Source organism: Primulina huaijiensis, chromosome 3, assembly GCF_012295235.1.
Source record: "Primulina huaijiensis isolate GDHJ02 chromosome 3, ASM1229523v2, whole genome shotgun sequence".
Taxonomy (NCBI): Eukaryota; Viridiplantae; Streptophyta; class Magnoliopsida; order Lamiales; family Gesneriaceae; genus Primulina; species Primulina huaijiensis.
The window spans coordinates 8,582,445-8,609,889 of NC_133308.1; the positions used below are offsets into that span (position 1 = coordinate 8,582,445).

Genomic DNA, 27,445 nt, shown 5'->3' on the forward strand with positions numbered 1-27,445 from the left:
TTAATAAAATTTTAGTATAAATAATTTATAATGATAATATATATAATATTTTTTAATTTAATATAAACTAAAATCTTCTAATTATGTTTGTGTTCATGCAAAATAATGTAAAGAAAATAAAAGTTTAATTAAAGTATATGGAATTTAACATAATTAATAGGTTAATTTGATTAATCTATGGCCAAAATTGATTATGGTAATTCATAGGAGGCCTTTTTAAGATAATCCCTCTTATTTGACTCAATTTAATGTGTTCGTGTGTTATTGTAAAAATGATCCAAATAATATACTTGGAATTTAATATAATTAAGGGCTTGTTTTAAACACTGACTCTAGGGGTGATCACGGTGCGGTTTTGTTTTTTTTTTAAAAAAAATAAAATTCAAACCCAATTACCATATGCAGTCTGTTAGGATATGGTTATAGTTTAGAAGAGGTCGAATAAACTCTTTTAAATTTTCTTTAAAAGCTTGAGCTACAATAGCTCTTTCTTGGAATGATAAAAAAAAATGAACCAAGCAGCGAGAATCGGAAGAAACTCAAATAATCCCAATAAAAATCGATTAAATATTTTGAAATACATTTAAAAAATATGCAAGTTGAAATAATAATAATTGTTTGGTTGAAGGATTTTATCAAACAAATTGTATACAATATTTTGATATTTGAAAAACACAAAATGGTTCAACTATATCTACCAAAAACAATAACGAAGGTAAGTAAATGCAATAAAAAATATGCATGAATTTGTTTATGGATGTTTAGAGATTAACAATTCTTACGTCAGCCCTTCTTCACCTTGGAAATATTTACTAAAAGATTTTGATTTATGCACCATTTATACAAACTCATTTCGACTTAGGATTTATCCTTACCTAATAGATACTCATAACATACTCTCGATTGTATGCTGCAACCTCACAATCCACACAATGTTTAACGTCTTTTATGCCAAGGCTACAAAAAATTTATATCTTTGTGTGAAGATTGTCACTAAACTAAACTTTGAAGCTCATCTCTCTTGTATATGTGAGTGATTGTGTTTGTGAGGAAATTAATCCATTACAGTGTATATACTCTCAAATGTATCATCACACACTAGTGAAGAAGCTCTCTCTAAGCTAATATATCTATTTAGACTCCTCTTCTTGGGCTTACTCTCATTTTAGCTAATTATTAATGGAGGTTGCACGTGCTTTGAATTCCCTTAAAAAAAACTTGCATTTGATCTTCAAGATGTTGTATATATAGGCCCCAAGAGTGATATGTATATTAGGCACAAGAATATGACCGTTGGGAAGGTTATATATGTATTGTTTTTGACATTGCAACAACATATTTGACTTTTTTGGCAGGTTGCTAGTACAGTCTAGTTCCAAGAGAAAAATGGTTGAATGAACGAATCACTCAGATGAGAAAAACAGTTGAATGAAATGGTCGAATGAGCAAAACAATTGAGTGAATATCGTCTGGTCCAATGCTTATAACTCTTTTATTTCGTTGATTTCTAAGAAAAGTATTAAACATAAAAGTTATAACCCCTTTTTCTTACTTTCTATAGAATCAAGAATCACCTAATTTTGAGTTTATATGAGAGAGCTATGCTGAAAATAATGGAACTAATCAAGTTTAGCCAACAGTTGTATTTGTGTTGTAAACCAGTAAATTAATCACTATTTATTAGCTTCGATTCAAACTTTGATATTTGAATATGATTTTTAAATCGTCATCTTATCTTTTCAACGCATGCTAAATCGTTCTATTAAGATATTCGAGCTAATAGATATGGCCAACATACCAGAGCTAGTCTATCGGGCCGTCATGATCGAGGATGTTTGGCCGGTCGGATTTTGCGACTAACATTTCGCCTTGAAAACATATGAATTCGCTCAACTGACTTGATACATGATTTCTAGAGAATTGAGTTGGATTGCCAACCATTTTAGCCGCAAGTCATTTGGATCACTTGTTTGTGAGATTTCATAGAAACACTTCGCCTCGCCAGATTTTCATCTTGAATTCATTTGAGTTCCATCTTCCAAATCTCTCAACTTGACATCTTGTAACTACGCACTTGAGTAAATATGTAAAGTTCTGTTATCATCAAAATCAACATTTATAGCGTCTTTGCAACCCAATAATCTCGCCTTTTTTATAATCACAAAACTTGGATAAAAAGAATTTTGTCTGAAATATTTATCCCCTTTTTTGTTAGTGTAAAAAAAAGTTGATTTGTTTTTTTTTAAAAAATTAATCACAATTTTTCTCCCCCTTTAGATTTAAATTCAATATCCTCTTAAAATTATAATTAGCTGTCTTCCTAAATTTTTGAAAGTTTTGAAATTGACAAAAGTAGAGAGATGACTAACCAATGTTAATATTTTTAAAAATATGCAACACAAATTTGATCAAACAAAATATCCAACACATAGATGCATGAATCAAGCATCTAGCTTCAACGAGAATAAGCAACTCAAACTAATAAATTTCAACCAACACAAAATCAAGACATGCTTGCCAAGTTCAATATTCATAAACATTGAAATTTTCTCTTATTAGTCATTAAACACAATCAAAAAATACAAGATAATTGTTAACCAAGCTAGCATAAGATGAAATATCTAATTGACATTTTACTCAAGTACCAAAGAATAAATATGTAAAGTCCAAAACGCGATAACGTACGTAATCCAACTGCATGCAAATCTGGGAAAAATGGTAAATAGCTAATTAAATGATTTTAATTGCATAAATTAATTATGTTTGACATGTTTATATGTTTAGGAGGTAATTTTCAACTTGAATGCATCAAAACTGTGTTGTAAAGGATAATCGACATGTGATCGAGGAATGGAGACCGGAGACCACCTGAGAGAAAATATTTTTATTAAATAATTAATTTTATTCATTTAATATAGGTTATATGGTATAAGGTATTTTTGAAAATGACAACTTTTGAGGTGTTTTTATACGTGGAGTCATAATTTTTAACGATATTTGATTTTCGACGAAAATATGAACTTTTCGAGAATTCGGCTAATATTTTCACAAATTTTCCTAAACAAAATATTTTAAATATTACCTAATGGGCCTAATATACTATGATTAATGGGCGTAACCTTGCACACATGTTTTATATTAAACTTTAATCCCTAAACCCTAACCAAAAAATACACATCACGCACACAACACACACAAGGACTCCCCTCCCCCAAGGCACATGCGCACACGAGAAATATTGAAGGGAAGTCATGAATTTTGAAGACTCCTCGTCGACGTCCTCGCATCGCAAAACGTTTTCGTGCGTAATAAACGCAAAGGCACACTTTAATCTTACTTTTTCTCATCCATCACACCATATTATGTGTTTGGTGCATGATTGCATGAAAAACATGATACACCTTCTATATTTTTGTTTTTATGACTTTACATGCATAAAAATAGAGTTTTATTTTTTTAAAACTCTTCTTAATGATGCACAAAGGGGTTTCCATGGTAGGAGAACTTAAAGGTATGTTTTTCCACATGTTTAAGGACTCTTAGGTGCATGTTTAAAGGCTGGACAAAGAGGGAAACCAAGATGAACGAAATTTGGGTGTTTGGGAGGACTAGGGTTCGGCTAGAGCAACTTGAAGAGCCACGGCCTTGGCTGCTGTTATTGCATGTCCAGGAGACCTGAAGGGGCTGTGTGATGGTCCTAGGGTGGCTACATGATGGTTGAGACGATGGCTTGAGGGATCGCACGAGGGTGGCTTGGGAAGTCACGGTTTGGAGAGCTGGGGCTTCTAGGTCCTTTAGGTTTGGTCTAGTGGCTGGCTTGGGTCACGGTTATGGTCCTAGGAGGGTGGTATAGGGCTGGTCTTTGTGGATAAGGGTTAGGGCTGAAGCTTGCACGGTTAGGAGGGCTAGGGTTTTCGAAAATAGGGCATGGGTTCAGTAGATGGTCTATGCTGGTTCGAAGGTCTTAATGGGTTTTAATTGGGTTGAATATGGTTTGGTTAGGTGTTATTAAGCTTTGATTCAAGTTTGGTAAAGTTTGGATAAGTTTCGAGTCCACACGAGTCAAAACCAGGATGTACGTCTAAGTTCAAAAACGAATTGAGAAAAATATCGAAAAGCTAAATTTTAAGTCTAAGGAATATTTAAGGGAGTGTTTTAAGGTAATAGGTTAAGTTTGGAATGATTTGGGATGTTGTTTCGAGGTCTATGAATAATTATGAAAAATTATGCGTCTAAGGGTAAAACAGTCATTTTACACCTATAAATGGTTAGACGTCCTAGAAATGCCCTGAATGCTATAATATATGTTAAAATTTTATTTAATATGTTTATGAAATTTTATGATGAAATGTTAACCCTAAAAGACGTCTGCATGCTTGGTTTAAAATAAAACGATTTATATGCTTGAATTTTTATAAGTGATTAAAATACGGAAGGTTGAAGGAGGTAAATTCATTGTGACTAATACGATGACACGAGGACTCACTGATACGATGATATGTAAGGCGAAGGCTCAGTTGACGGGTGAGAGTGTCGATGATGTCCCCGCCGCCTGTTACCATGGTTATACGTAGATGGATCCATCGACTAATAGCTGATACGAAAGTCACAATTAAAAATCTGAATTCAATGAAAGGGACACATATACGTATATGATGAAAGAAAATATGATATGATATGTTGAAAGGAAAATGTTTAAGTTATGCATATTAATGAAAACTATTTTATTAAAATTATTTTTCACTATTGCATGTGATTATATATGTATTATTTGTTATCAAGGTTAAAGTTTGTTGAGTTAATAGATTCACTAGGTGTTATCGATGTAGGCGAGCATGAGCATGAATGTGATGGAGGTTTGATGGTTGAACTAGTTGGACTGAAGAAGCACACAACCCGAGGACCGCCGCTATTTTTCCGCAAATAAAATAAGTTTATGATTTATGTTTACTTTAAAGATTATATGACTTATGATGCTTTTGAGAGGTTTCGAGAGAATGTTAGAGTTAAGTTTATTTTGAAATAATGTTAGTTTAGGTTTGTTGATGTTTTACGATTTTACGCGTTGAATTAATTTCCTTTGAATTTTCAAATAATATTTGGTTGGTTTATTTTTTTAAGTTGCAAAATATATATATGTATATGGCCGAGAGTTGCACACATATATTTATATAAAAAAGATTTCTACTATATTTTAAATAAAAACGAGTAGCGGACGCTTCAAAATAAAATTTGGAGTGAGGGTGCGGAGTTTTCTTGAAGATATGTGATTGAAATTTGAATATAATTGATTTTTCCTTGATGAGTTCAACATCCTTAAGCTTCTTGTCAAAAACACCAACTTTTGTTTATGCGATGTTTTATGTCGCAACACACATGGTCTGATTTCAACGAATAAACTATATTTTCTTCTACATGAACAAGCTGCAAAATTTATACTTATGTGATCCTCTACAAGTCTGTTTGTAACACAAAAAGCGGATTGTAATTTGAGCAATCGAGCAATGAGTTATGTCATTTTTTCTAAGATTGCTGCAAACTGCCAGAAATCTCAACTATGTATACATATGTTAGAAAAATATGAAAATTTGAATTTTTAATTATAAAAATCAATTTCAAAAGATATTTCAAGAACAAGCCTTTCTGTTACCAATTGTTAGGATTAAGCACTTACCACTAGGAAAAAATCTATAGTTGTTAACCAAGTTAGAGATCAGTTTTACTTTTTCCCAAGCGTAGGCACTGTCTTCAGCAGAGACAATATTATCTTTTAAGTTCTAGCGTCACTCTTTTACGACCCATCTAGCCAACCAGATCACGCGGCACAACGTCAGCAACTTGTCATACGAGAACTTTCCAGGAGATCACTCATCCCAATATTATTCTTTCTCATTCACGCTTAACTCAACATCCCCCCAAGTTGTATAGAAATATGCTTATTGGGAGACTTAAACCCGTGACTTAACACTTATACTAATTGTTAGGATAAGGTTAGAGTTTAGAGAGGTGAATAAACTCTTCTAAAATTTTCTCCACAATACTACTAAATATAGTGCGACACTTCTTAATAGTGTTAAATATACAAGAACTGATTTTCTAGACACTCAAGAGACGGTTGAACCACAGATTGTGAGGAAACGGTCTGATGGTTCTTAAGATGATTATGTACTCAAATATAGCAAGTAAACAATATATGTAAATGTAGTAAAGGAAATGACACAATGATTTTTATGGATGTTTGGTGTCACCCCTTATTCCACTTTGAAATGATTTCACTAAAAAATTTTGATTTTATAACTCTTTGTAATAACTCATTAAAATCTTAGAACTTATCCACTTCCTAATCGAAACTCCTAGTTAAACTCAAATGGTTGAGACACTCACTCTAACAATCAATACAAAAACAATAAAATAAAGATATGAATCCTTAGATTCAAACTATCGAACAACTCTTCGATCATCTAGAATAAAAACGATCGAATGGTTTGACATAAGCCTTTGATGATACTTGAAAGATCACATTAATGTTCTTGAAGTGAGAGCTATAAAGCAGTGCTGATTATGTGAAGATTAAAAAGTGCTTTAAAATCTTATTAGAGAATGCAAGCTTGAATGTGTATTCTCGTGAATTTTTCTGTTTTGAACTCTTCTTGGCATCTTCTATTTATAGTACCCGGCCCTTTGAAATGGCTCGTGTTCAATGATAACTTATAATATTTCTCGACAATATGTACATGTCACCATCAGTTGTTGCAACTATCATTTAATACTCATTAATATCATTCCTATTTTTGCAACTTTAAGTTCATACTTTATCAAAAACTTGTCATTCTGCAGATTTTCTGTCATTCGAGAGTATGTATGATCTTTTTGCAATCTTTCTATTTTAAAATTTTTGTTTGTAATGCTGAATTTCTAGTATCCTTATCGAAAAACTCAATCTGACCGTTTACAGTGCTGTTGGGAATCAAAAGTTTGAACTTTACACAATTCTTTGAATGCTTTCGACCGGTCAACTAGAGTAATTAATAAATCTAACGGATGGATGACTCTGTATTATGAGGTCTTGAGACTGGTTGAATAAGTATCTTTTGAATTTTAATATAGACACGATCTAATACAATGTATTTTTGTTTGTTATCACTAAAACTAAGGTATCTAACAATTTCTTTCTTGATGATGACAAAACTTATGTCCCAAGATGTTATGTAAGATCTAGAAAGTTCGAAATACGTAACTTGACTGCATTCAGTCTAGGGTTTTATTTAAAATATGAGTTCAATAATTATTATGCATTTAATGCTTGAATATTGCATGGTTAGGTGTTATTGCATGGGTATTTTAAAGCTTCATGCATTAGGATTTTAAGTTGCATCTCGCGCTCGAACGAGTAACGGAGACCGGAGATAATTAAGAAAAATATTTTTATTGAATAATTGATTATAATTATTTAATATGAGGTGTTTTTAAGTATGATTTTTGAAAATAGGCCTTGGTTGGGTATTTTACTCGCCGGATTATATTTTTACCGGTACACAAATTTTAACGATTCGGAGAACTTTTTGAGGGTTCGAGCAATATTTTTTAAAACATATCAAAACGAAATATTTTTCGGGGGTGTTATTGGGCTTCTTAGGTTTTTTTTAATGCTTAATGGACTCAAAACCTTTTTAATCCTTTTAAAATTTAATTTAAGGCCCATTAGTGCTTTATATTTTATTTAAACACTACCCTAAGCAAACTCTAAACCTAAATACATTAAGTGGCTGCCCCTCCCCTCCATCAGCAACTGTTTCAAAACCTCCTTCAGCAGCCACCTCGATTTCCTCCATAATTTTCAAAGCAAGCTTGCTCCTCCAATGCTAGTCCTACGCACGTATCTTCGAGTCTTTGAGCATAAAAATGTTAAGGCACACCATGTATCTCTTTTTTCTCATCATTCATGCTGTATTTATGCTGATGTGTGTGCCATGTATGAATATTTTCGTAGTTCTTACATATTAATCGTTTATGCATTCGGTTGTCACGAAATCCGCATGTTTACGCATATAACTCACGTTTTTCTTGAATTGTTGTGTAAGGGGCTGCTGCTTTACGTTTCTAAGGGGTTGTACGCATCGAGGATTAGGTGTCATGGTGCTGTAGTTGAGGCGTGATCTAGTTCGTTCGAGGGACGATCGAAGCTAGGCGCGATTTGTTGTGTGGGTTATATATCGAGCAAAGGGGAATGGAAACAGCTGTGAGAGAGCCGATCCAAGCCACGGTGAGGACCCTAAGGGGTCTGAGACGTGGTCCATGATTGCTCAACCGCGGCTGGTCATAGCCTAGGAGTCGGTTGTGGTGTGTGTGTTAGGGAGAATCTGGTGGTGGAGCTTGTTTCGGGTACCTCACGCATGGCCGAGCACATGGAGCTGTAGGCATGGCTAAGATTGGTCGAGTAGGGCACTCTCACTCCGAGCTTGGTCCTAGAGTACGCTGGTTCGAAGGTGGTCCGACTTAGAGTAGGCTAGAGTCGAAGGTTAGTGGCTTGGTGCGTTAGGGTTTGTAAGTTTGAACGCGCTGAAATTTTCCAGCAACTTCCAGGAGTGATTCGTAGGTCCTAAGGTGTCTGAAAAGAGTTATTTAGGGGCTAGTGGTGTAGATTAAAGTTATGGTTTTAGTTGGGAAAAATTTGGTTAAATTTCGGGTTAAAATCGGGACCCCGGTCCAAGTTTTAAAACGAATCGTATAAGTTTTGTAACGAGCTCGATTTTACGTCTAAGAAATTCTTACTATTATGTTTTGAGGTGTTTTAAGGAGTTTGATAAGCTTCGGGTTGAAATTTTGATGTCCAGGGGTAAAATGATCACTTAGGGTTTCCGGGAGCAAAATTGTCATTTTGCACCCGGGTAGAGTTTGTAGTCCTGGCAGCACCCTGATCACAAATTTAACATGTTTTTAAATGTTTATGTTATCTTGTATATGAATTTTTATGAAATTATGAAAAATACTATGCATGCTTGATTTAAAAGAAATTTTATGTATATGCATGATTTTTATAAGTGATGAAAATGATTATGTTTTTGGAAGGATAAGAGTTGGTTGTGACTGACGATATATGTATACGATGAGCTGTAAGGCCAAGGTTCAGTGGATGGCTAATACCATCGCTGATGCTCCCGCCGCCGGGTACCACGGTAATATGTAGATGGATCCATCGAATAGAGGTGATACGATAGAGTTGATACGAAAGTCACAACTAATGAACTGAATTCGATTAAAGAAAATGAACAAATATATGATTAGATGTTTAGACATGTTATGCTTTTACGATATGTTTACGTTTACGCTTTTAAGATCATGAAACGTATTTTTATTACAGTAGTTTTTATTGTTGCTTGTTATGTATATGTATTCGCTATTAATGTTACAGGTGTGTTGAGTCTTTAGACTTGTTGGAACTTTTCAAGTTCGCATTCTTGATTTTTATGCTTACAAAACTTATTATTTTGTTTCTAATAATCTACCTTAGTGCGTAGACAGCTAAAACTGAATTAATCAGTTTACTAAACCACAACTGAAGCCATCGGAGATGCCAACTGATTGTCGAGACTAAATCAGTCTAACTGGTTCTTCAAACAAGCAGTTCAGTTGATTGTCCAAACTGATATGTGATTCAGCAGGAAGATCTCAAAAGCCTGGCCAGCCTATGATGTGTTCAACTGACGAAAAATCCATCTAACCAGTTCAACTGAAGGAGTGAAATCAGTTCAATTGACGAGTCAACTGATTTCACTATCCCAACTGAAGATCAGTCCAGCTGACCAATTCAAAGCATCAGTCAGAATCTTTCAGTTGCAGATCAATACAAGCTTACAGTAAATGGATTCCAACTGTGCGAGAAGGTACAAAGCCATTGTCCAGTCAAAAGACAATAATGGACGTTGCATCAGAGTATTAAAGACAAAACGCTCCAGAAGGACAGTCGAAAAATCGAAGCACAAAGTCCAAGGAGCCGATTCAAATGCAACGGATACAATAATTAAGTCTCACTGTACGATCAGCTTTTCCTGCCTATATAAATAGGAGATCAGTGAAGACTCAAACAAGAGACAAATATGAGAGTGAAAAGAGTTGAGAAGAAAAACAGAAAAGGACACGCTCAGTTGCATATCAGCTTTCAGAAGCAATCAGCCCAGAGGGAATTCTTCATCGTTGTATCAGCTTAGTGTAGACGCCATTTTCCCTCAGTGTGTGAAAACATTCTTGTTCAGTTCTCACACACACACTCACTCTCAAAATCACTCAAATACCATCTTGCACAAAGACATTAAATTTGTGTATGTAGTCTTTGACACATAGACGTTAAAGAAGTATTGGCTGGAAGGTGCTGCCTTCAGTCGTAGCTAGGAGTTCAGTTTAGGCAGTAGTGTAAGTCCTAGCTGAGTGGGTTTGTACAAAGAGTTGTATAAATCAAAGTCTTCTAGTGGATCCTACCCGTGGTGGTAGAAGGGGTTACCTAAGAGCAGTTGAAGTCTCCGAACATTCATAAACATATCTTGTGTATTTTACTGATTAACTACTGTTTTCAAATTGTTTTGATCAGTTAGAACATTCGTCAGTTCAGTTGTCACCATAACTAAACTGGAGAATGCAAAAACTATTATGTCTTCCTTCGGTTAGTCAGTTTACATAAGTTAAAATGTTTTCTAATTACAGTCTTCTTCACGAAGGATACTTCGAGTTTCTTCCGCTTGGTTTTAAACCAAACTAGATTTAATTCATCGGTGTTAATATTCTTAGAACATGAGCTATTGCAGCTCATTGGAGAATGTAGTGTTCGAAATGTCTTCGAAGGCATTAGCACACTCGATCTTTCAAGACTCACTATGTGTGAATGATGCAGGTGAGCATGTTGATAAGGAGGCTGCAGGCTCCGAAGTCTGAGAGGCGGGGCTGGATGTGCGCACGCGAACCCGAGGACCATCTTTCCGCACATCACATTTTGAGTTAGGAGTGGACATGAATATTTTATATGCTGTGTTTTGACATGTTGATGGTTGTGAGAATTTTTACTTGTTTCATATTTGCATTATTTTAAACGTAAGTCGGGGTTTGACTAATTGTCTATTTTTAAAACTGCAGTAATTTTACCTGTTTGCTGATGGCTACTATTTTATAAACGTAAATTTTCAGCAGTATCTCATGCATGCATTTAGATACAATTTCCGAGTCTTAGCTTTCCAAAAAAAAAAAATTTAGTAGTATTTTAAGCAGTAGACGTTTCATGTTAAATGCGTGTTAAAAATAAGAAATTTCATTGTTACAGAGAATGAAAAAACAGTAAATCCTACTACACCAACATGCATAAAATAAATACCTATACTTCATTCTGAACGGTTAGTATTTTTAAAAAATAATTACATTTTTATATGTTGAATTAGTTTTATGATTTTGAACGGTTTCAAGTGGTTGCGATCGGTTTGCGGTTTTTTTAATGAAAATTTTAAAATATATATTCAAATTAATTCAAAAACAATAACAATATAGTGTTCTTCAAATGTAAAATATAGCTCAAATACTAGAAAGATAAAAATAGATAATACAATAATCAAGATTCAAAAATAATTTAATAATTAAGCAACATAACAAACTCAAAACAAAAATGACATTTACCATATTTTATCATATTTTTTAATTTCGAACTTCAAACAAAATATTTATAGTAAGAGAAATAAATACTCTAACAAGGGAATAATATAATGAATAATTAAGAAGAATATAAGTTTTCTTTGTAGGAGTAATAATTATGAAGATAGTTGAGATATAGTGAATGATGATTTTTTAAATTTAATATGTGTTTAAAAATTATTATAATCATAAACCAAATATTATGGTAAGCGGTTTAAGAAGAGCGGTTTGGTGTGCTTCTTGGCAAAAAATTTAAACGAATCGTGTATGCGGTGCAGTTTATGTTTACTACTTTTAATTGTGATTATTTTTATAAAATATTAGGAAACAACGTAACGATGAAATTCAGTTCGGACGGTGGATAAAAAATTTTGATCACCCCTAACTAACTCAATGTAAGACCAAATTTTATTATAGGTAGTTAATTAATTCACCAATGCAACAAAAACTTGTAATTATTATTAACATCGTAACTACAACAATATTGTGTGTAAAACATGGAAATCATTTGAATTTAAACTTATTAAAAAATTTGGAAACGATTTAATTTCATAAAAAGTATATTAATTCGTGCGAGTTTTTTAGATATCTCTGATCAGTTTAAGTCAATTAATCCAAATGTTTAACATAAATTAACAATATATTACATTATCAGGGTTAAGGGTCTAGAATAACTAATTTTATTGTCATACTCCATCAAATTCTTAAATATTCAAGATACACCTATCGCAATAATTATATAAACTAATGATGATATACAAATAATTACATTATAAAATTATAAAATATTAATATTAATTAAAATTTTAAAAGACCCATCCGTACTATAATAATTGTTGGCAAAAATTTGTGTGAGACGATCTCACGTGTCGTATTTTGTGAGACAGATATTTTATTTGGGTCATCCATGAAAAAATATTTTTCATGCTAAGAGTATTATTTTTTAGACAAAAACTTTTGTGAGACGGTCTCACGGGTCGTATTTTGTGAGACGGATCTCTTAGTTAGGTTATCCATGAAAAAATATTATTTTTTATGCTAAGAGTATTATTTTTTATTGTGAATATCGGTAGGGTTGACCTGTCTCATAGATAAAGATTCGTGAGACCGTCTCACAAGAGACCTACCCTATTTTTATTCTGAATATCGGTAGGGTTGACCCGTCTCACAGATAAAGATTTCTTAGGTCGTCTCACAAGAGACCTACACATAATTGTTTTATTAATGGTGTAATAAAACAACCAAATTAATCCAGGTTAAAAATTTATTATAATTTTGCAACTTCCGATAAAGTGGGGAAACAACATTTAAAATATAATGACCCCCAAAAAAACATAACTCTTATAGAAAATTAATGAAATTTTAAAATCTTTTATTTTAAAAAATCTTACGTATGACAATTGTACCTAATTTTTTTAATAGTTATTTGGTTTTTTAAAAACAAAAAAATTATTATAAGACTTAGTTTTGTGAGACAGATTTCTGACTCAATTTAACTCATTAAAAATATAATTTTTTATGTCAAAAATATTATTTCTCATTGTAAATATGACTCAAATCGACCCAAATAAGAAAATGTTTTATCTTTAAAAATATAATACATTATAAAAGGCTTTTAATTTAATATATGAGTTTTACACCTTTTGGAGGCAATACTATTCAGTTAATAAAGAACTTTCTAGAGACAACTCCTGTGAAAAATATCGATTGGACACAATCTAGGCCCTTCATCTTTAACCACCAATCTCTATCGGAACCAACTCTTATGTTCTTTTTTATTCACTTATTAGTATTATTATTATTATTAAAATACTACAATTTGGCGATATATTTAGTAAAAAAATTGTGATCTTTTTGTTATGGGCCCGGGTTTATTTACCATATGATAAAACGGAGTTGATGAGTTCGATATATATGGATTTGTCTCTGGAGACTTCTGTAGATGAACCTCCTCTAAAATTGCAAGGTTCCACGTACTATTGTACAAAGTTGTAGCGGCCTTTTAGGCTTCTTGATGTTTATAATGATTAGCCGTAGTGCGTTTTCCGGGTGTTGCATGTGTGATTTGGGCTGTGTCTTGTAAAGGGTTGGCTCGGAGTGGGATTATAATCCCTGTAATTTGTCGACAAAACGATTTTTCTGTTACAGAATAGCTCGAGGTGTACGATGGCTGATGGGGAAGAAAAAAGTACCGATCTTTATGGGGTTTTGGAGTTGAAGAAGGAGTGCTCCCCGGCGGAGCTGAGGAATGCGTACAAGAAGCTTGCACTGGTCGGGATTTGAAGATTAATTTTTTTTTTTTCTGGTTTTTCTGTACACTGATAAAGCACGTTTGTTGATGATTCCCATGTGAAAATTTGGAGAAAATGCCTCTGTTTTTCTTGATTTTTGATGTTCTCGTATGTCACACTCGCTTTGTGTTTCACATTGATTATCTTGGGGAAATATGCTGTCGTGAACACAAAGATCAGATCTTTGGTGTATTATACTTTTTTTTTCTGGGAATTTGTTTAGTATAATAAAAAAGTGTGCCCTTTTCATTCTGATTTTTTTATCAGATCTTTTCCGAGACTTCTTTGATTGTGTTTGATTGGAGTCCAATTGTGGTATTATTTCAATAATGTAGAAGTGGCACCCGGATCGCTGCTCTGCGCTGGGGAATTCAGAGCATGTGGAACAGGCAAAAAAGAAATTTCAGGCCATTCAGGAAGCTTATTCTGGTGATTTCGGTCCTTCTATCTTCAATTTATTCGAAGAAAGCCACTTGATGCATGTCATGAACAAGTCAAATTTATGCGAAAGCTCTCTTTTTGTTTGTATATGTGTGTGTGTTTGACAACAAAACTTTCCATTCCCTCAACCATCTCTTTAATCAAGAAATGTGTTTTGTGAAATTATTGCTCAAGAATTAGAACAAAAAATGTTCTTTTGGCCTAATTCTTTGATTCAGATTGACATTCACATCACCCGAATCCAAAGCCTCTTTTTAAAAAATCAGTTGGATAGAATAGGGAGAAGAGTCTTGTTCTTGTTCTTCTTCTTTTTTTCTTCCAAATTTCTCAAAGAGAAGCATTAGAAATTTTCGATAGCTAGATATTCTGGTTTCTCATTTCTGTATGCGGGCTTTCTAAGGTACTTTTTTTCTAAAAAATCCGATCCAAGCACCTTTTTATTTTAGCAAAAACGCCAAAAGCTCACCAAACGAACTCTTGGTTGTTTGTGGGAGTCTATTTTGTGTATAATAGTTTTTTTTTTTTTTTTTTTTTTTTTTTTTTTTTATTTTGGAGTCTTTTTTTATGATTATTTTTATGACCTGCCATCCTCTGTTTAATTGGACTCACAAGACGTTATTGTTTGAATCCGAACAGTGCTTTCAGATTCCGACCGAAGGTTTTTGTACGACTTAGGAATCCATGATTTTGACGACCATGACGATGAAAATGTAAGCCCATGAATATATTATATATGGATAAGTACGACCATTCATTTGATGTGATCTCTTTGAATATGTTGTATTCAAATGAGTGGTCTTGAATTCAATAATTTTCTGCAGTTATGACGCCTCTTAGTAACTACAACATGTTTTGCTTATCCATTTTTCCGTGGGGTCATTTTTAGGCTAATGTGATGGTGACTTTTTTATAAAACATTTGCAATTATGGTTGTTTTGTGTGTTTTCTGGCAATGCATATATTTGGAAAATGTAACTCATGTTTGGTTTCGTTTTCTGCGTATTAATGGACGTTCACATGTTTCGATTAGTTAATGTTTCTGTGTGACTCGACGCAGAAAGGTATGGAAAATTTCTTGGATGAAATGGCTTCAATGATGAGCAGCAATGATGCCAATGTGAGTGACGACTTTCCTTTACATTATGTTCCTAGCAGCTTGTTTTTTTGGAGAAATACACAATATTATAACATTTTTTACTAACAGCTCACCCTTCCTAAAAATTTGCATCTTTTTTTAGTCGTCCCTTTTCTCGGAGATTTCTGGCTCTACCGCTGGCCTACTACACTTTACCTCCCTCATCTTATCCAAGTGTGGTCCTGCTTGGAAGGGCATAGAAATTATTGGAAATTATCCCTCTTCTGTTGGAAAGATTCCTGGTGTCTTTACTTGTCATTTTTGACATACCTCAGTTCAATTAGTTTAGTAACTTATGGATATTGTATTCCCTTTTAGGGAAATACTGACCATCGAGTGACCTAAGATTGCACCATAATTTGGTGATGTATTGGTTACCGGCGTGACTATTTTATTTTATCAATTGAGTAGCTGAATCATGGCATCATGTTCATCTGTAGTTCCATGGTTTGACAGGATAATGGAAACACGAGTTTCGAAGAATTGCAAGAGCTCTTCAATAATATGTTCGATAGTGACGTTGAGTCCCTCGCATCTTCTTCTTTGTTTTCTGCTGCTGCTGCCACATCTTCTTCCTCGCCCCGCACCGTTCCCAGTGACACTTATTGCTCCAACAAAAGGAACTCCTCTCAAATCAGCTCGGGCGATCTGAAAGCCCAAGCTACTAAATTTAAAAGGTTCTGCACTGTGGTAAAGTTTCTCCATCTTTCTTTCCCAGGCTCCCCTGAATATTGCGTCTATTTTCAATTGTGGGAAGCAAATAGGGGTGGTCACCCCTTCCTCAAATGTTTATGCATCATGCATTCGTCGTGCATATAAGAAAAAATGGGATGTCTTTGTTTGACAGGTGGACAATCGAGAAGAAAGAGTAGCAGGAAGTGGCGAGGACAGGAGGAATGGCAGGAAGCAGAAGACTTCACGGGGCCAAGACGTCTCATCCGGCAATCACTCTACACTATCAACCTAGAAACAAGCTGCATATTACCGGCATATCTTGCGCGATTATTGGTTACTATCAGTACAATTCTTTGGGCTTGTATTTCTACTGTCACGGGATCATTTTACTCTATAACGGGCTGTCGCGAGAGGCTAGTAGGGACAGTCGCTAACTCCCCTTTCTACTGTCTTTAATTTGTTTATATATTTTTCATATATCCAATTTACGGTTAGAGTAGGTATCCAACGAATCAACCGATGGCTTGGACTTTATTGATTCTCATGTGAAAACAATCTTTATTTTAATAATATTTTACAGTTTTATTTAATTATAATATTTATTTTATATGTATACTCGTGCAAGTTGAATAGATAAAATCTTTGAATATACAATAGGTATCATGAGGTCCGTTAGATCTTGAAACTCATTAGGAAGCGTATCGTATATTCTAAACTGGTTTTTATTTGATTCGATTGTCTAAAATAAATAAAAAAAATCGTTTGAACTTAAAACTAGTATATGTGGTGTAAAAGTTATGTTTCACTGGTAAAGGCATGAAGATGACATGGAGACAGGGGCGGAGCCACATGCTTGTGTACTCGGGCTGGCCCAATTTTTTTTTAAAAAAATTTATATGTAAATTTTGTATAATTTTGGAATAATATGATATTAGTCCGGGTAGATCAATTTAAAATATTAAAAGATTTTAGAGTTTAAAATTCTAGCTCAAGCAGAGCCATATTTTTTGGTCCGCCACTGCATGGAGATGTACATTCGTATAGATGAGTGATCATTTGATGATACACTGAACACCTTTGTATCAAACTTTTCAAATGGTTATCACTTATCGAGTGGAATAGTCCGCGCTTATAGTTTTACACAATTAGTCTTTTAACCCGAGACAACGTAGAGGGTTTACGTACTAGCATGCACCTTGATCCATTTACTGACTCCATTGAGGCTCATCAGGTGGCGAGGTTGGGTGTAATTTCGAAATACGTAAGAGTCAATGCAATGTAGTCGGAGGGTGAAGATATCCTTTATGATCTGATAAGTTAATTGTGTAAAGAATCTTTGGTCAGAGTAAGACATGTGCATTTTGGAAAGGGGTTTCCCCAGTTGCACATATCAAGTCACTATTATTACTCAAAATTACATCACATAGTTATCGAATTCATTTGCAACTCTGAATATACCAATTGTTGTAGATTCGATCGGGATATATGAGTTGAAGGGATCGTACTGTACGCTAATCATAACTTAAGGTTCTATAGTTCGGAATCACGTGAAGTTGTGAACTCATGGCTAGCTGTATCCCTGAACAATTAAAGGTCACACAAGTATAGAATTTTGTGTTCTCGTTGAGACAGTCAAGTTCAAGGAGTTAAATTTGATGTCTGTAGTTTGATAGAGATTAAACAGATTGTTTATAAAGAAGTTTTTAAGTTGATTCAATATAATTGAAGTTATGGAATTTAGCATAACTGCTAATTAATTGAGGAGTGAAAATACATGTTTTAGTTAAGAAGTTCACAAAACTTATTGCTGCAAAAAATGAATTGGTGGAAAATTTCGTTATATGAACGAGATCATATCATCGACACATCGACGTTGTTTGATCTTCGATTGTGATTATAATGAGTTCATAATTATTTATTTAGTAAATTTAGAATAGGCCTAAGCTTGTATCATGTGTTTTAATTAAAAATAAAAGCCAACAAACCCTCACCAACCCTCATAACTCACGCACACAACACACACAAGGACTCCTAGCAGCCAAGACACACGCACACACGAGAAATTTGAAGGAGGAGTCACGGTTTTTGAAAGGAAAAATCAACAAGGTCCTCCCTACATCGACGTTTTTCGCATCTCAACTTGTTTTTCGTGCGTAATAAATACAAAGGCAACGCCTTAATCTCTTTTTTCTCTTCTATCACATCATATTTTATGTTTGAAACATGTTTGCATGAAAAATATGTTGCCCTTGTATTTATTTTCGTTTTTATGTCATATTATGCTTAGAACATGTGTTTTTATAATTTAAAACTCTTGTTAATGGTGCATGAAGGGGCTGCCATCATAGGGCTTTGGGAAGGGATGTTTCTCCACACGTTTAAGGGTCTCTAGATGCATAGGTAAGGGCTGGACGCAAGGAAAACAAGCTGGAACGAAAATTGGGATCATAGGGCAAGGGTTCGACTTTTGGGGAAAACTAGGAAGGGGGCTGTGCAAGTGTCTTCAAGACAAAGGGCTGGGCTCGTGATGGTCCTAGCCTCGAGCCATGGTGGCCCACGCAAGGCTGGAGAGGCTAGGAGTGGAAGGGCACACGGCTAGGTGGTTCCACTCGGCTAGGGCACCACCTAGCCGCTACCACGCGCAAGGGAGAGAACCATGCACGACCTCGTGCATGGCTCGAGAGGGCTGGACTAGGAAGGTATTTAAGGGCCTCAATCTAGGTCCTAGGAAGGTTGGTCAGGGTCTGGTCCAATCGGTTAGGGTCTAGGTGCGAAGGAATTGAGGTTGAGGTGAGCTAGGGTTCGACCAACCTAGGGCAGAAAATTCAGTAGCAATTCTAGGCATGTCCCATGGTTTAATATGCTTGAATTGAGTTGTAAATGGCCTACTTAGGTGTTAATAAGCTTTGGTTTAAGTTTGGTGAAGTTTCGAGTCAACACGAGTCAAAACCGAGATGTACGTTTAAGTTTAAAAACGAATTGAGAAATCAGTCGAGAAGCTTAAGTTTACGTCTAAAATATATTTATGGGTGTATTATAAGATGTCATGTTAAGTTTGGAATGATTTGGTCCGTCGTTTTAAGGTCTAAGGATAAATTGGGAAAGTTAGAGTTTCATGGACAAAACGGTCATTTCACACATGAAAAATGTTAGACGTCCTGACAGAGCCCTGAATGCTATAATAAATGTTAAAAATTTTATTTCAAATGTTTATGGAATTTTATGAAGAAACGTTAATGCTAAAAGAATGTTGCATGCTTGGTTTAAAAGGAAAATGATTTATATGTGCATTGATTTTTATAAGTGATGGAAATATGAAATATTGAAGGAGGTGAATTGATTGTAACTAATACGATGATACGATTATATGTAAGGCCAAGGCTTAGTTGACGGGTGAGAGTGTCGCTGATGTCCCCGTCGTCCGGTATCGTGGAAATGCGTAGATGAATCCATCGACCTTCAGCTAATACGAAAGTCAAAATCGAGGATCAAAATTCAATAAAAAGGGAAACGTATATGTATATGACGAAAGAAAATATGATATGATATGTTGAAAGGAAAATGTTAAAGTTTATGTTCATGGAAAGCTATTTCATTAAAAGTATTTTCAATGTTGCTTGTGAATATATATGTATTACTTGGTATCATGGTTAAGGTTTGTTGAGTCAATAGACTCACTAGGTGTGATCGATGCAGGTGAGCATGCGATTGATCTTAATGGAGGTCTTGATGGTTGAACTAGCTGGACTGAAGGTGCACACAACCCGAGAACCATCACTAGTTTTCCGCAAATAAAATTACATTTATGATTTATGATTACTTAAAGAGTTTTATGACTTATGATGCTTTTGATAGGTTTTTGAGATGATGTTAAAGTTAAGTTTATTTTTGAAATAATGTTAGTTTTGATTGGTTGACGTTTACGATTTTATGCTTTGAATTAATTTCTTTTGGATTTTTAAATATTAGGTTAGTTGGTTTATTTTTAAATGGTGCAAAATATTTATATTTTAAATGTTTAGTGTTTCGGCCGAATGAATTAGAAAGTAAAAAAAAAAATTCGAGTACTTTTTAAGAAAAACGAGCAGTGGGCGTTTCAGTATATATATGTGTGTGTGTGTGCGCGCGCGCATATATGTAAATATATTATATTATCAAAAGTTGATAATAATTTAATTATGTGTGATATTTTCAAGAGTAGAAAATATATAAATGAGATTCTTTGAATTGTGAAAAAACAGTATCACGAAAAATTGACAGTTCTGATTAGATTAGCGACAAACTTTTAATATATGTGTATTAAATAGTTGAATCATACACAAAACTTTTACGCCAAAATTTTCTCAACCAAAATTTCCCACCTCTCTCTCCTTCACACAAAATAGGACACCACCAACATGAGGCACATGGTCGAGCCCCTCCATAGTGCCACCACACCATCATCGGATTTTTTAAATTTCAACGATCAACTCTCGACGCAAATTTCATTTAGATATATAGTGCAATTTATGTGTGATTTAGTTTCTGATCGTGGTCTTGATTCAGAAGATTGATGAACGTGGTTGATTACAATATATTTTTCGTATGGATTTACAAAAAGGATCAACTCCGCTAATCCCGTAATGATTTAGTGTCCAACGAAACGCAAAGGTAAATCAAACAGTGGTATCAGAACCAGGTTTCTCAATCGTATGATTAATTGTTGTTTATTGTTTAAATCGTGTTAAGTAATTTATTTGAAATTCCAGAAAATTGAAGCCCCTAAAAAAAATTTTATTAAGAAAACATTGTCGCTACCCGAGAAGTTCTGGGTAGCGCATAATCGGGTAAGCAATGCCTGCCCGCATGGTTGGGGATGTAAACCATCCAAACCAAACCAAATAGTATCAGGCTTGAGCTTGATTTGTTTAAGATTGTTTGAAGCTCGAGCTCGATTCGAGCTTCTATTATCAAGCTTGAGCTCGGTTTGTATTGAAATTACTGAGCTCGAGAAAAGCTCGAGCTCGGCTCGTTAAAAGCTCGTTTAGCATGTTAATCAAGCCAGGCTCGAGCTTGATTCATTAATAGATCGTTTAGCATGTTTAACAAGTCTGGCTTGAGCTCGTCTCGTTTTCGAGCTCGATAATCATAGAATTGAGCTCGAGTTTGAGTTTGAATCGAGTTCGTTAAAAATTAAATATATCTATAAACTAATTTTAAATCAGACATAAAAATGTAAATTCATTCATAAATAACCAAAACGACACATATAAGAGCTAAAAAAAACATAAATCAGTATATTATTGAACATTCTAAAATCATATATCTAGAATATTCATTATTTACTGATATCACCATATAAATAAAATGGTGTGAATTAATCATTTTTTCAAACATGTCTTGTATTCAATTCATTCCATTGACATTAGTACTAATATTTTTATTTGTCAACTCAATAAATGAGCCAATCTCAAGCTTACGAGCCACCTAACTCGAGCTCGAGCTTACGAGTCACCTAAACGAGCCGAGCTCGAGCTCGAGCTCGCGAGCCTATTATCGAACATGTTTGCGAGCTCACGAGCAGAATATCCTTAGGCTTGAGCTTGGTTGATTAAATTTTCGAGCTCAAAATCGAGCTTGAACTTGGTTTGATATGATTAACAAACAAACTCAAACGAGCTTTTTATCGAACCGAGCTTCGAATAGCTCGCAAACTGTAACGCCCCGAGAATTTAAAGGTCCACGTGAACCACATGCATGTAATTATTAAATTCTCCTGTATTTTAATTAAATGTTTTAATTGCATAAATTAATTATGTTGTGCATATTTACATGTTTAAAATATATTTTTCTACATGGTTGCATTAAAATGTATTTTTAAAAGTTATTCGAGTTGCGATCGAGGAACGGAGACCGGTGGCTGAAAAAATAGAAAATATTTTTATTAAATAATTATTTTTAATTATTTAAATTATGGGTGATGTTTTTTCTTATTTTTGAAAATATGGGGTTTTGAGGTGATTGTATACGTCGGGACGTAATTTTTATCGGTGTTGGTTTTTCAACAAAAATACAAACTTTTTGGTAACCCGACTAATAAATTCACAAATTTTATTAATCAAAATTATTTTTAATGTTTTAATTAAGAACTAATGGGCCTAATTAACCTACCTAATGGGCTTAAGTTTAATTAATGATTAATTAGCTATATAATATTCTAAACCCCGCCCAAAACCCATAAAATCCTTCGCCCACTTCCCCAATCACCCCAAACTCTTCTCTCAAACACAAGTCACGGCACACACATATTTTATGAAGGAAAAAACATCAAGTTGCTAGAGTTTTTCAAGCCGTCGTTCTGCAATCGTCGCTTCGTTTTCGTGCGTTTAAAACGTAAAGGCACGCCATATTTCTTTCCTTCAAACATCTATCACACCATAGTATTTATTTAATTGAGTTTTACACAAAAATCAAGTGACATCATGTTATATTTTCGTATATGCTTCATAAGTGATTTTTAAGGCTTGTGTTTTCATTCCAAAATATGTTTATTATGTGCCTAAAGGGGCTGCCATGAATTAGGATGATATATGACATGTTTTACACGAGTTGGAGGCCTTAGACACACCCCACACACGCTGCAAAAACAAAAGAAACAAGCTGGCAAAACTTTGTTGTCATGGTGGGGAGGAGAGGACAGGTTGTTGGGTTTTGTGGCTTTGCTTGGTCTTGTCTTGGGACCAAGGCTAGCTAGGGACGTGGGTGAGTCAAGGGAAGAGTCCTAGGAGAGTGACTGAGGGGATGGTTCAAGGGCTGGCTCGATGGTTGGGTGGCTAGCAACAGAAAACAAGAATCATAGCAAGAGTGAAGTTCTCGGCCATGACAGGTGCTGCTGGTGTAGCTTCAGTTTCAGGGGCTGTGGTCGAGGCTTATGGGTTCTAAGGGTGCAGGAGGGTCCCTAGAGGGGCTGGTCATGAGTGGGTGAAGGGTGGCTTGACATGGCTCGAGCTAAACACAAAAACGTGGGGGAGAAGCTCATGGCAGCAAGTGAGGCGAGAAGTTGCTGTCAAGCTTCAGTGGTTTGCTGCTCACGTCCAGGGGCTTAAGTTGGTATGGGCTTGGTTTAGGCGTGGTCCAGGGAAGGTTATGGTCATGAGGGGTCAATGGTTAGACGGCTGGAAGTGTCCTAGGCAACTAGGAAACCCAATTCAACATGGACACTACAAACACGCACACGCATGCACTTGGGGTCGAGTTCCAGAAGTGTTTTGTTCGGGTCAAGGCTGGTTTTTCGGGCTGGGCTTAATCAAGAGGGTCTCTAGGTGGGTTGGCTAGGTTTTGGCTCAAGGTGCTCGGGCGTGGCTCGAGTAAATTAGGAGATAGATTGGTGTGTTCGATAATGTGTCAAAAACGAGATTTTAATAACTAAAATTTAATCCATGGGTCCACGGGAGTGGCTCATGACTTGGAAGGGTAGAATAAATCACAAAAAGGTTATGTTAAAAATTAGGAATCAAAATAATGAGTTTTGGATTTATTCGGGATTTTAACGCCGCACGGAACGCTAATTAGCGAGTTAATTAAAACGCCTAGTTTTAAGCTTTATAAAATTATGAAAAATTATATTTAAGCTTAAATAATTATTAAAAGTCTAATTTTTTAATTTGGGAATTTTATATTAAGGTTTGATTTAATTCAGAATTAAAACGCATTAATACGTCACATTTGAAGATTAAATTAAAAGTCATCGATTTAAGCCAAATAAAAATATGAGAAAATTCATGTAAGCTCAAATAATTATTTGGGATATGTTAGAGTCAATGAAATTAAGAAAATGTCAAAACGAGAAATTTTACGTACAGGGGTAAAACGATCATTTTACACCTAGAAATTAGTAAACGTCATGGTAGTGCCCTGAATGCTGTTTTATGTGCTATTATGATTATTTTCTATATTTTAAACGTTTATGGAATTTTTTATGTTAAAATGATATTTTAAACGTTTATGGGATTTTATATGTTAAAATGATATTTTAAATGTTTAGGGAATTTTATATGTTTATGATTTGATATGTCAAAATGTTATTTTAAATTTTTTGAGGTTAAAATGATTATTTCAAATGTTTATGAGTTTTTAAATGTTAAATTATGATTTTTAAATGTCCATGCACTTTTTATAATTTAAGGAAGACATTTAAAAGACATGTTGCATGCTTGGTTTCAAAAATAAAATTATATGTTATGCATGATTTTTTTAAAGTAATGAGAATGTAAACGTTGAAAGAAGTGAAGTAATTGTGACTAATTCGATAATGTTGGAGATATCGTGAGAGTTATGGTCCGAGTGAGAGCCCAACGATCGTGTTTCCATCATTACGAATATGTGGTAACGGTAAGAATGGGAATATCGTGAGGGGAAAAGGCCCCCGAAGGAACCCATTTGTGAGAAAAGGCTCCAGAGGGAACCCCGACGATCGTATTTCTATTCGATGAGGATAGGCCAAGGCCCAGTTGACCGGTGAGAGTGTCGCTGGAGTCCCCGCCGCCCAGTACTGTGGTTACATGGAGATGGATCCATCGACTTTTGAGGTTTATGTCATGATGAGGAAAATCACAATTAACGATCTGAATTCAACAAAGGAAAAGGAAAAGGAAAAATGTTTATGATCATGATAAAATTATTTATGTTATGTTTTAAGGAAAAGGTTAAGGTTTATGTTATGCATGTCATAAAAATGTTTATGTTTAAAGTTGATGCATCATTATGATAATGTTTTTATTTAAAGTTCATGCATCATAAAAAGATTTACAAAAATGTTCATGTTTGAAGTTTATGCATCTTCATGAAAACGATATTTTAAGTACAAGTATTTTTCACTGTTGCTTGTGGTTTTATACGTATTACTTGTTATCAAGAATATGATGTGTTGAGTCTTTAGACTCACTGGTGTGATTGATGCAGGTGATTATGATAAAAATGTTATGGAGGTCTTGATGGTTGACTTTGCTGGACTGAAGGTGCACCCGACCCGAGGACCAGCGCTTCTAGCTTTCCACAATTATGTTTATGATTTATGTTAAAGATTTTTACGACTTTTTATTTATGTTTTGAGTGATTTTTCAGAGATTATAGTATGGGCTGTATTTCTCAAATATATAGTTGGTTGTTTTAATTTTAAAATGGTACTAAAATATTTTTATGCAAATGTGTATGACTCGGCCGATGCTAGGTAAGGTTTTTTTAAAAAAAAATTTCTAGCACATTTTAAGCAAATAGAAAGGCAGACGTTTCACAAATGGTTTGGTTCATTTATGGTGCTGCCTGAACTGTTCAGGTAGCTGGTAACCAAGCTGTCGGAACAGTTCGGGGAGTGTAGAAGGGGCACAGGCAAGATGGTCTCGGGTAGCCCTACCTCACGGGGTCTCTTTTTGTGGGGACTCGAACTTAATTCAATTCTTAATCACTTTCTGGGAATAATTAATCAATTATAATAAACAGGGTCTAATTTTTTTTTAAAATTACGAGAGTACGCAGCATATGAAATAAGTCTTATCTTATTTACATGATCACTATCCAGATCTAAGTACAAGTCCTGTACAACAGTAAATCATAATAACTACCGTCTCTTCACTACATCTCAGGTGATGTAATAGTTATACTCCTAAGTCCGGATCTCCACGCTAACTGTCTTCTCTCATCCTCTTCTTGACCCTGATTCAGCCCTATCTGTTGTCATGCACACATACAAAACAAGACAACAGCCGGATAACTCCGGTGAGAAATACATCCCAGTATAAACAATGTAAACATGCAATCATATAAAAACATATATAAAAGCATATAACAGCTATCATTAACATGTAGCAAATCAACAAACATGAATGATATAAAACTGTAAATCAACTAGTCATCTCAGACTCGACTCAATCGACGCGTCATCTCAGACTCGACTCATTCCTAATCTAGAGATCCCGGGGTCTGGATATTGACAAATATATCGAATCTCAGTCGATAGGAATGAATCAACCCTAAACGGCATCGATATAATGCATATATCCAGTATCTGGGCGAATCAGCCAACAGAATAAGCGAATCAGCCAATAGAATAAGCGAATCAGCCAAGGACTAAGCGAATCAGCTGAAGAATAGGCGAATCAGCCTATGACTCAATACATACATTGTCTATGAATCAATAGATCACACACATCAATTCTCATAAATTGCAAATATCAATGCAATAAACTACCGTATGTGATTTAGGGAAACTCGAGTCAAACTTCACTCGAGTTGTGCAATTCCAACTCAACATTAATTTATACCTTTCACTCTGTTACTCTGACTATGTCGAAGTCTCTGATTCAAAGCCTGTCAATATCAATCTGGCAATAACAATATCGAGGGTACGGTATCAATACACCACTCAATCAATACTGTATATACTCAGAATTCAATCAAATTCTGTTTCAACAGCACAACGTCAAAATCTCAATATACCCAGCCATATCATATCAGTCAGATATCAATTCCAATATCTCATAATCAATAACAATTCAATTCTGATATCAAATCTCAATCAACTCAATTCCGAAAATCATAACAATTTCATATGGTATCTGTTCTTCAATCCGGTTTCGATTATACGATGTCTAACATGCCAAGAACATCATATATGAATCTTATCAGATTCTGACAATACCATAATTTCAAATCATATCAAAACGTAGTAAAACTTACGTCCAGTTTTAGCCTACGTCGATATAAACACAGTACCCAAGTCGGATTCAAAATCGAACGGGCTNTTACAAAACATATCAGAACGTAGCAAAACTTACGTCCAGTTGTAGCCTACGTCGATAGGAACACAGTACCGAAGTCGGATTCAAAATTGAACAGGCGGATTTCTCGTAAATCACAAATTCTAGCGTCAAGACTTAAATTCTTTCCCGAGAGCTTTCTGTTTCTTCTTTTTGAAGAATTGAAGGATGCGTATATATATATATTTACACGTTGCATAAGAAGGCTAGGTGGCTTAATGTGCATACTGCACATCTCGCGCATATGCGCGACCACCCTCCGCGCATATGCGCGAGACCTACTGGTCTCGGCCTTGTTCTTCTCGGCAGCTCGCACATATGCGCGCCTCATCTCCACGCATATGCGCGAGGTACTCTGGACTCCGCATGCATAGCTCGCGCATCTGCGCGTACCTCCTTCGCGCATATGCGCGAGGGGTACTGTCCTCGCACATAATTCA

The 27,445-nt window shown here is 34.8% G+C and overlaps 1 protein-coding gene across 3 annotated transcripts; it reads left to right on the top strand.

Moving 5' to 3' along the window:
* The first annotated feature begins 13,553 nt into the window (after positions 1-13,553).
* LOC140973481 (uncharacterized) lies at positions 13,554-16,519 on the top strand. 3 transcript variants are annotated; one of them, XM_073436314.1, is made up of 6 exons: positions 13,554-13,941; positions 14,297-14,390; positions 15,039-15,112; positions 15,460-15,519; positions 15,641-15,781; positions 15,813-16,136. In XM_073436314.1, the coding sequence occupies exons 1-6, from the start codon at positions 13,837-13,839 to the stop codon at positions 15,819-15,821; spliced, it is 483 nt and encodes a 160-aa protein (XP_073292415.1). In that variant the 5' UTR covers positions 13,554-13,836; the 3' UTR covers positions 15,822-16,136. The 3 variants fall into 3 exon arrangements, with proteins under 3 accessions (XP_073292415.1, XP_073292416.1, XP_073292414.1); XM_073436315.1 differs by having other exon boundaries at positions 13,556-13,941; positions 15,641-15,731; positions 15,994-16,124; XM_073436313.1 differs by lacking the exon at positions 15,641-15,781 and adding an exon at positions 16,385-16,519 and having other exon boundaries at positions 13,569-13,941; positions 15,994-16,227.
* The last annotated feature ends 10,926 nt before the right edge of the window (positions 16,520-27,445 follow it).